The following is an 11,535-nucleotide window of genomic DNA, read 5'->3' on the forward strand; positions in this document are numbered from 1 at the left end:
CTCCCGTTGTGGAGCACAGGCTCCAGATGCGCAGGCTCAGCGGCCATGGCTCACGGGCCCAGCCGCTCCACGGCATGAGGGATCCTCCCGGACCGGGGCACGAACCTGTGTCCCCTGCATCGGCAGGCGGACTCTCAACCACTGCGCCACCAGGGAAGCCCCTAAGTACTATATTTTTTATAAGTATTACTTTGAAATAGTTTCCTTACTCCATATTAACAGTCATTATTTGACCTGTTGAAGATTTAGCCTATAGGTCATTTTTTTTTCCATTACCTTCGACGTTAATGATGCCATTCTAGTTTTGTAAAACAATACAATATATGACATGCTTTTTATGTCTAAAGAGTCTTTAGCTAATCCCTTGATAATACACTTTTGATAATTATTTTTGTGGAAGTTATATTCTTCAAGGATTTATGCACTGAGACTTGGCTGTAGATTTATTAATGATTTATTAATGTCCTCTCTTTGCATTACCCTGTGTTGGTGGTCTATTGTACACAGTTTCTGCTGTGTTTTTCTTTTCCCTTCGTGACAGGCCTGAGAGTGAAATTAATACAAAGATTTATAATTTCCTGTTTTTCCTTCCATGTACTATCTTTTTGTAACCTTTAGCTCATGTGCGGCCATTTCTTTAAATATATGAATTTGTAGGGATTTATACTGCATACAAAATTGACAGTGCACTGACTTTACTTCTTACTTATAGTACTGCAATTTGCAAAAATTTCATTGCAAACAATGGACTTTGATGCTTATGGAAAACATCCAGAAATGCAATCTAGAACCTTTGGATTAAATAAGAAGCAAAATGAGCAAAGCAGATCATACAAAAACGATTTTTTGAAGTGTCATTTTTAATCTTAACAATTCATGTGAAATTTGCCTTTTTGTCTAATGTAATCATATGAGTTTTACTATATATATATATCACACTCAAATTATCAATATTTATTGATACAATTATGTAACTTTATCTCTCAAAATCTTAAAGTAAAATTAACTTGTCAGGAAGGTATACTATATGTATCTTGTAGTGCTTACATATTCTGTGGCACAGAACCAATGGGGTGTAGGCCTCAGTGTTAGGGCACCATATACTGCTTTTGGTTAAATTGTCCATAGGAGCATTTAACTTTGGTTAAAAGTTTTATCTACAACAGCAAAATGGGATAAAGATAGTGCAAGTGTCTGTTTCACTCAGGCAAATGATTTGAACATAGACTCATAGTAAATGAAGTTTCATTTCTAGGAATTGAAGTTGTACTTCCAGATTATGTTGCCTAGTTTTTTTGTTTGTTTGTTTGTTTTCATTTTGTAGCATAAGTTCTTCAGTGATAAGGGCTGCTAGCTATTTGGTGTTTTAGCATCCAACACAGTATGTGGCACATAAGAGGTGATCAGAAAATAAATGTTACATAAAGGAATGAAGATGGATAAGTGAATTACCTGTGTTCAGTATGCTCTAGCTGTAGTGCTTTCTGACCCACTTTTTAATTGGCTACTAATATATGGAATCCATTTGGACAGTATTGAAAGGGTTCTTAAAAATAATGTTCAAAATTTCAAGTGTATTTTATAGATTCTCAGAACATGCTAACATAGCCTCATAGCATACAGTTATTGGACATTAGGGGGGAAATGGTATTTAGATGATGGAGAATATCCAGTTAAATTTCTAAATTAATTTTTCTTATAGGTGTAAAAGGTTGAAATACAGGCCTCAAGAATAAATGAGACTGTGGTTTTCTAATTAAATGAAATTCATTTCTAAATATCTGCTTCTTATTTTTTCATAAACTGTACTAAATGTTGACATTACTTTGGAGGTTGTCTTCTACGGCTTTATTCTAAATTACTCTGAAATTTTTTCTTTTATCCTTTATTGTGTATTAGGTTTAAAAGTTGTTGCAATTCTTGAATAGTTGCAAATTTTCAAAGACTGAACTCTAATCATTTAATTGTCTCCTTAAGGTGGTTGTCTAAAAAAAGGTATCTTCTAATTTTAAATATAGTTTTAAGTTAAGTCAGAGGAAGCAAGGTTTGAAGTAAAGATATTTTCTTAAGTTAATTTTAATTTTGACAGCCTGCAGCTATTAGCTAATTATGGAGAGCTGCCTAAAAGAAAAACTCATTAGTATGTGAATAATAAGGCCATGTTCCTCATGTTCAGTTTAGTGTTCTTATGAAAAAAATCTTGCAAGTAAATATATCCACAGTGTTTTGAATTCACCAGTGTCTTGAATTTACTGGACTTTCAAATTTTACTACAAAAGAGAGTTTTCTTCACAGTAAATTACCTATCCCACCAAAGCTCCATGTTAATGCAAACTAAAGTTGAAACAGATGGAGTAACAATAGGCCAGTCATGTAGCTGAGATTTTATGAAGCTTTGGAAACGTATAGTATATCTTGATGTTAAAAAGGATTCATTTAGATCATTTTTATATCTTTATTATGTCTTCATAGGGGTCAATCAGTGAAGTAGATGAAAATGATAGTATCTGAAGCCTTTACTGATTTTATGAGACATTAATCCACGTTTAAAAGGATGTCAAGGGCTTCCCTGGTGGCTCAGTGGTTGAGATGCAGGGGACACAGGTTCGTGCCCCGGTCCAGGAAGATCCCACATGCCGCAGAGCGGCTGGGCCCGAGAGCCATGGCCGCTGAGCCTGTATGTCTGGAGCCTGGGCTCCGCAACGTGAGAGGCCACAACAGTGAGAGGCCCGCGTACCGCAAAAAAAAAAAAAAAAAAAAAAAAAGGATGTCAAAACACTTCCACTTCCAGGAAGATGTAGTAAATACATTTTTCTTCTTCATTCCCCTAAGTACGATTTAAAAAAACTTGGATATTATACATAAAACGAACACAAGAAAACTGAAAAGTAGAAAGACCAGTTAGGGATTTGGGGACTCAAGGAATGATGTGCTGGTCAGTTCCCAGGCTATTTTTTGGCCTCATACATTCCAGACTTGGGGCTGGAGAAACCAGAAACTAGGGATACCAAAGAGCTCAGACAAAAAAAAAAAAAAAAAAAAAAAAAAAAAAAAAAAAAAAAAAAAAAAAGAAACAACAAAAAAAAAACACAACAAAAATTCAAAAGTCTGCTTTTTCTAGCCAAGGACCAGGAAAAGGACAACCTAGCTAGACAGAAAACCTTTACATAATAACCTTCTATTACAGGCAAACAACACAGATTAAACTGTGGCCTCATTCCTACCCCACCAGCAAAGGTTGAGTGAGGCCCCTAGATTTCCACTTTTGCCAGGCTGTAATAAGGTGCCTCCAAAACTTCCTCCTCTAGAGAAAAACAAAACAAAACTCATGTTCATACAAAAACCTACACACAGATGTCCATAGGGGCTTTATATGTAATAGCTAAATCTGGAATCAGCCTCCATGTCCTTCAGTGGTTGAAAGATTACGTAAGTTGTTGTATGTCTATACCATGGAATAGTACTCAGCAGTAAAAATGAATAAACTGTTGTTGTTACATTTGACAACCTGGGTGAATCTTCAGAGAATTATGCTGAATGAAAAAAACCAATATCAAAGCTACATTCTAATTAAAACATTCTTGAAATGACACCAGCGTAAAAATGGAGAAGAGATAATGGTTTCCAAGGGCTAAAGAGGGTACAGGAAGGAGGGGAGGGAAGTAAGCATAGCTATAGAAGGGCCACATGAGGGATCTTGGTGGTGATGGAAATGTTCTCTGTTTGACTGTATCAGTGTTAATATCCCAGTTGTGATATTGGACTATAGTTTTGCAATTTATTGCTATTGGGAGAAGCTGTGTAAATGGTACGGGGTTCTCTCTGTGTTAGTTCTTACAACTCCATGTGAATCTATACTTATCTTAAAATTAAAAGTGAAATTAAAAAACCTCAGGTGAAAAGTAGACATTTTCCATGAATGAGATCAGATACTACAATTCCTCGCACAAAGAGGAAGATTTCCCACTTACAATGATTCTTTAACATGTCCCTCTCATGAGCTGTTTAAGCCTCTAATACCTGGTTTGGCTCCCCCTGGATTTGAAATGTAGCGGGGATAGGTGGAGATATGGCGGTCTTAAAAACTAGAGGGGCCATGTTGCCAAGATCTCTCCTTAAACTTCCTTAAAGATTCCTTGGTTGTCATTCGGTCAAACTTTTAAGTACCTTCAAATCCCAATTCTCGGTTATCCACTCCCTACTGTCTTAACCAGCTTCCTTCTTGAAATAGTTTGAGGCACTCTATGAAGAGTGCGCACAGAGTCAGCCCATTAAAATAAAGATAAAAACCAAGAGTTGTGTAATGCAGGCAGGGAGAAATGGGAGAGAAGATATTCTATTAAAAAATCTAAGTCCCCCACCACTTTTTGGGTAAAAATGAAAAGAATTTAATCTTGGCTTTCTGGTATCTTTAGCAAAAGTGGCACCATGATGGTTTACATAACCTTCCATCATGACATAAAAGTGAGAATATTAGTTTATCAGGAGAGAGAACCTTTTGCTAGGAATAAATTCTGAATGCAATTTATTGTGTGGCTCTTAACTAGTGATCTTTAACAACAAAATTATTTTTTTTACAAATGTGCTTTTACAAAAACTGCATATTATAAACTGTGTGGCTGGTCAAAAAAAAAATTAAAGAATAGAACCAAAGAGCATTGAACAAATGATAAGGCCATACATTGAATAAGGCCCAGGGATTTTTCCCATGGTGGATAGAGAGGGCAGGGTCTAGACTGAGTCACAGACTCAGGGCATCTGGCTGTCTGGTTGTTACCCTGAACTCACATCTAATCATCATACACTGGCCTCTACAGTCAGCTTAGTGTCCTCACCATCCCCTGCCTGGTAGCCTGACAGTCATTCCTATGTCCCTGCAGCACAACGTATCCCTTGAATAAGGGGTCCTCATTACAGCTCTCCTCTGCTCCTCTACATCCCTCTTTCCCCTGGCTTTCAAAACTGGGTCCTTCAGGAGTCATCACTGTCTACACAGATCCCCAGCTACCCAGGTTGCTTTCACTTCCATAACTCCTGTTAATGTAATTTCTAGAGCACAGTGCACAAGACGACTCTATATATGGCTTATTATTTTTCCATGCATGTTGATTATATATTCCCAATGGGACTGCAAATGTCTTGAAAGAAGGATATATCCACCTACCTACTGATCCACCTCTTTGCTTATCGGTGCAGTCTCCAGAGTGAGTCTAGCTGGATTCCTGGCTCTGCCACTTGCTAGCTAGGTAACCATGAAAAAATTGCTTACTATTTCTGGGTCTTTGTTGCCTGATCTGTATGGATGTGGGGATAGTTGAATTACATACCTCAAGGGTTTGTGAGAATTGAATTAAATTATACATGTATTGCCCATAGAACAGTATCTAGCACATTGTGAAGCCTCAGTAAGGTTATCTATTGTCATCTCTTCTCTGTATTACTTAGCCCTGTGTGGGAGAATCGTTATCCAACCTTATATAATTAAAAGAATATCCTAAAGACAGAGCCTGCAAGCTTCTCACCAGAACATAAGTCCTCCTTTTCATTCTGTGTCCTCAGCTGGACCTTATTTCCCAACTCCTTTTGGGACTGAGGGTTGGCCAATAGAATGTAAGAAGGAGTGATATGTATCATCTCAGACTTGATTCATTAAAAACTTCCCACATGTACTCCTCCATACTTCTGGCCAGTTAGAATGGGGTGATTTGAGATGTGGGAGTCACGTGTTGAAGACGGCAGAGTCTTTGTCAGCCTGTCACACCAAACTGTTCACCTACCTGGTCAGTTGTGTCAGGCTGCAAGAAATAAACTACTCTTGAATAAGATCCATAATGCATTTCTTGGGTCTGTTTGTTATAGCAGGTTATACAACCCTGCTGTTTCTCACAATGAGGAGCTCTAACAACCGTGCATGTGAGAAGCAGCTTGACATAAATCAATGCTTCTATCTTAGCGTATCTGCCCAGTTGTCTTCTAGAGTGGGCCTCCCATCATACAACTGCTTATTTCCTGTCTACAACATGTCTACATGCATGGCTAATGTCTCCCACTCAGCAATCTCATGGGATTGCATCTGTGTCTTAATTTTAGCTCTATTAAATAAGATTGCCTATCTTTCTTGAGTTTATCTCAGGATCCTCTGAAGCAAAAATTGCCATTTTCTGTGCAGCCCCAGTTTTAAGTAAGAGCATCCCAAACATTAAACACCACCCCCAAAATAGGTTTAGCATTTTTCAAATGACTTGATGACACAGACATGTATGTGTGTGAACGTGTGTATTGGTTTGTTTGTGACTTTCCTAGGTCATCTAGCACAGGGCTGGCTGGGCTCAATAACGTATAAATTCACTGATCAGTTGAACACAGCCTACTCCATCTTCCCATAACTGCCAGAGCTGAGGTAAAGTGTTCTGGGTAACAGAGGAAGTTTATAGGTTGGAAAAGGTGGGTATGCTTGAGTAATCACTACTTTCTTTTCTTGGAAGCAGACTTATTCTGCTTATTCATGTTTCTCAATTCTCTTTCACTGCTTTGCTCATTCAACAAACTTGGCTTTGTTTAAGGTGATGGGCAGACAAAGATGCATCAGTGCACGTGACATTCTCAGGAGAGGTGCCGATGCATCTGCCCATCCTGTGACTTTACTGAAGAACCTATTCAAGAGCCACTTTATGGGATATTTCTACATGGGATTGGAATTTTAGGATAAGAAAACATGTAAGATAAGCTGTCAAAATAACACTGACTGAGAAAAATTAAGTTCCAACATAAAAAAAAAACAAACCTTTAGTCAGGGTCAGAAGTAGATGCTTTCCTTGAGATATAAAAGTTTGTTATCCCTTTTAGCACCTCTCTGGTTTGGGAACTAAACTCCCTGCCCCGGAAAGTGAAGTACATGAGCTCTTTCTTTCTGCGAGGCACCTGAATTATAAAAAAGTGACTCTAGAATTACTACCAGCATGACTCACTCCAAGCTGGAATGAGGGGAATTGTGCGCCCTGTGGGAATTCTCAGATTCCTGGAGTAGTGTCAGAATGACAGTATCTTGACTGATAGAGGCTTGTTTCTTTGCTGGTGCTTGATGGAGGGTGAACCAGTACTAGTAGCCAAAGAAGTTCAAGGTTGAGCAATAGTCACCCTCCTTTTCTCCTCCCACTTCCCTTCAGAACTGCCTTCTCCCAGTCCCAGCAGACGTTAGTGTTTGTGGGATGACATTGCAGATGGCTGTGTCAGGACAAATTTGTGGTTCCTGAGCTCCTCTCTTCTCCCTTTCCTTCCCCTCCCTGCAGCTGACAGTGCTGGAGAAAAAGAGAAGTGTCCTGATGGTTGGGACAAAGCAAGAAACAAGTCATGAGTTTGCTATTTTTTGAGGGGCTACTGCAACATTGCACAGCATTGCTCACTAGGCTAGTAGTCTCAGTATGACACAGCATTTTTTTTGTCCCTTAAATGCAGTCTTAGAATTTTTAATACCACTTTAAGTAACTCATCATAAGACTGAAAGCTTGATGTCTCCTGATCCAACAAAACATGTGAGTCAAGTACCAGCTGTGTAGTAATACTTTTAAAATTCAGGATCTTGGTCCTGAGGCTTGAGATACAAAACAATTGAAATATACCCATTTGGAAATTTATTAAATGCTGTAACTACATATTCTCCTACAGTACTTTTTAGCTCCAAAAGTTAGTTCTTAGAGAAATCAGAGATAGTTATTCTAGGAACGGGCCAAATCAGGTAGGCCCACTGACAATGGAGAAAGATAATCTATTTTCAACCTCAGTTTGAATGTGGATTCCTTCTCAAATAATCCTTTGAACTTACTTGTTGGACTTTGAAGGAGATAAGAGCAATACTGTAAAATATGATGTATAAGCATGTGTATCTAAACATTGTTTAGAATAGGACTCATTGAAAATAATCTAAGTACCCACCAGTGTGATACTGGTCAAAAGAATTATGTTATGGAATGTGTTGGATTCATTTAAAATAATATTTTATAAATATAAATTTATTTAAGATATTTTATTATTATTATTAAAAATTGAAATCAATTTTTAAAGTGTTTAACATAAGAAAAGGGTAACAAACAAAAACTATATATTAATGTGGTAAAATAATATTTCACATGTATGATATTTTATTAAAAATTTAAATATATATATTAAAAGTTCTCACTTATATTATCATAGAAAAATACTATCTCAGTGTTAATGATTATCACTTCATGGTAGAATTACAGATTTTTTTTCTTTCATTTTCATACATATAGGGGTGTGTGTGTGCGTGTGAGTGTGTGTATGTAAACATGTATTGCTTCTGCCACAAAGATAAATTAATATTAAAATATTATAGGTTTCAGGCTGAAATGGAAGAATAAAGCTGGAGCTCAGAAGCTCTATCTATAGCAGGTAACAAAAATGAATCAAGCATAGTAATATATAAATAAAAGTATAAAATATAAACAACAATCAAACAAGTTCAAAATGTGATGTTTGAGACAAAACCCACAATTTCTCACATGGAGCCGAGTATAGTGGCTCCTAACGTTACCTCCACATTCAGGTAGTCATATTGTGTAGAAAGTCGAATCATCAAAATTCTCAGCATTCTCATTAAGATCTGTACCCACCACTACCAGTTTACAGAGCTGGAAGCAGGCTGAACTGGGAAGATGAGAAAGTTACTCCAAGAAGAGTTGAGGACAAATCCTGTAGAGAAATGGCCACATTAGCAGAGCCAATAGAAGTGGACGCAAAAATCACTGGAGAGGCTTGAGATTATCCAGGACTTCCTGATGAATTTTGGAAAAAATTCAAAGCCCCAGTGCATTCCCTTTCAGGACTAAAACACTTTCCAAACTAGGTGAAATGATCCAGAACATTTAAGAAAATCCCAAAGGAGAGAGCAGAGCCGGTGACCTTCAATGAAGTATACACACAGACCCGGCTGAGTCCTCCCCGCTCCCGTTTCCCTTCCTCAACATCGCCAGTGCCTCTAGGCTACAGAAAAGCAGATGGAACACTACTCAGCCTTCAAGATGGTGAAGAAGGGCCGACAAACAGGTTCTAAATCCAGCATGGTAGGGATCAAGAAAAATTTAAATGCTTAAAGGAAAACCACTCTACTCATAACCCTTCTGATATCCAGTGTGTGGGTTTTCCACACCAAGCAGTTCTACGATTCTCTGTAGTCACCAAGTGGTGTCCTACAGTTTAATTCCATCGTGACCCTAACTATCCGAAGTTAGCACAGATCCCACAGGTTAATGACTCAGTCCCACAAGACTACCCTCAGCTTCAGATGCTAATCACAAGCCCCCAGGTTACCTATACTTCTGTCCAGCTTGGCTACCAATCAGAGATTCCCACAACCCCCTCCTCAGTTTCTATAATTTGCTATAAAGACTCACAGAACTCTGGGAAACACTTTACTTACATTTGTGGGTTTATTATAAAGGCTCTTGTAAGAAATACACATTAGGAGGCAGATGAAGAGGAACACAGGGTAAGGTTTGGAAGGGTCCTGAGCTCTGGAGCTTCACTCCTCGTATAGTTGGGGTGTGTGCGTTCACCAATCCAGAAGCTCCCTAAACCCCATTGTTTAGGGTTTTTATGGAGATTCCATTATGTAAGTATGATTAATTAACTCAATTTCCACTAGTGATAAACTCAATCTCCAGCCCCTCTCCCCTCCCTAGAGGTCAGGGGATGGTACAGAGCATTCCAACCCTCTAATCACATGGCTAGTTCCTCTGGCAAACCCAGCCCTCACCCTGAAGCTCACCAGGGGTCACCAGCCACCAGTCATCTCGTTAACACAAAAAGATACTCTTACCACTCTGGAGATTCTAAGGGTCTTAAAAGCTCACTCAAAAAATTACAGGGGTTTTAGGAGCTTTGTGCCATGAACTGGGGACTTAGACCAAATATATATTTCTTCTTCTTTTTTTTTTAGTATTTATTTGGCTGCACTGGGTCTTAGTTGCGGCATGTGGGATCTTTAGTTGCAGCACGTGATCTCTTAGCTGCGGCATGTGGGATCCAGTTCCCTGACCAGAGATCGAACCTGGGCCTCCTGCATTGGGAGCGTGGAGTCCCAGCCACTGGACCACCAGGGAAGTCCCTATATTTTTTATTATATCAACATTACAATACTATATCCAAAAAATAGGTCTGGGTAAATGTAGGAGAAATTCCTTTTAATTATGCTTGTCCATTTTGCCTTTCTCTAATATTTCATATTTAATTCATCAGCTAATTCTGTCAGCTCTACTTTCAAAATATATCTAGAATCCAACTACTTCTCACCAGCTCAACTACTAATGCTCAGGTCCAAATCTCCATCACCTCTTGGCTAAGTGGGGACTGGTCTCCCCACTTCTGCACCCGCAACCCCTAGAGTCTTGTCTCAGTGCAGGATGATAACTATAAAGATGTTGGTCAGTCTCTATTTCATTAAATGGTGTCCTATCTTACTCAGAATAAAATCCAGGGTCATTACTAGGGCCACAATACCCTACATGGAGTTTGTGATTTCTTGCCCTCTCTCTGCCCTGCTTTACTTCCCTCCAGCCACACTTGCTGATTCACACTTGGAGCATGCCAAGCACGCTCTTACCTGAGGCCTTTGCGTTAACTATTCCACGACCCTGGAATGATCTTCCTCCACATGTCTGCATGGCATTTCATGACCACACTTAATTCACATCTCTGCTCCAATAGCACTTAATCAGAAAGGCCTTTGTCAATCACTCAGAATATAAAAGCACCCACCTTTCTCTCTTTACCTCATTTTAATTTTTTCATAATATATACCATATCCAGCTATAATTAATATATATGTAGTATATATTTTTATATGTATATAAAATGCATTATGTAAATACTACATTTGCTGTACATCAATATATAAAAATACCTATCAAGAGTATATAAATATGTATACATGTTGCCTTATCATCTGACACACACGCCCACACACACAAGAATGCAAACAAACTCCATGTGAACAGGGACTTCGTTTTGTCAGTGTTATAACTCCCACGCTCAGCACAGTATCTGGCATATAGTGGGTGTCCTCACTAATTATTTGTTTAAAGAATACTCAACAATTAAGGAAAACCAAAGATATACAAAGAATCTTTAAATATCTAGTAAAACATATCCATGTAATAGTAAACTATTTTTGATTGAAGGAATGGCAAGAAACGTGCAGGTATCCTCCTAGCTTTGCCCACATGAAAGTGAGGTCCAGAGATATGGAATCATTTGCTCAAGGAGGTACTGAGGGATGAAGGAGACCCTGCCTGGGCTTTGGAGTCAGGCAGAACTGGGATCCACTGCTTCCTAGCCCTGTGACCTTAGGAAAGTTATTTACTCTCGTTGTCCCTTTACTTTCTCATGTGGATTATTTAGGCTTCACACCTTGCAGAACTGTCAAAATAATTAAAAGCAATACTGAATGAATGGAATTTTTCTGTTTCTATAGAATTAAGACAGGAATCCACAAAAGAAAACAAAGAGGCATTAAAGACT

General features: G+C 38.4%; 1 protein-coding gene across 1 annotated transcript in view; it reads right to left on the reverse strand.

The window, feature by feature from the left end:
* The window catches only part of LOC103074649 (zinc finger CCHC domain-containing protein 10-like), a 27,361-nt gene extending 23,263 nt beyond the window's left edge, over window positions 1-4,098 (reverse strand). The window contains 1 exon segment of the mRNA XM_082931397.1: window positions 4,021-4,098. Coding sequence (XP_082787523.1) covers window positions 4,021-4,098 — 78 coding nt within the window.
* Window positions 4,099-11,535: the final 7,437 nt, after the last annotated feature.

The sequence above is a fragment of the Lipotes vexillifer genome, unplaced genomic scaffold (genome assembly GCF_000442215.2).
Source record: "Lipotes vexillifer unplaced genomic scaffold, Lipotes_vexillifer_v1.1 scaffold19, whole genome shotgun sequence".
In the NCBI taxonomy this organism is placed as follows: domain Eukaryota; kingdom Metazoa; phylum Chordata; class Mammalia; order Artiodactyla; family Lipotidae; genus Lipotes; species Lipotes vexillifer.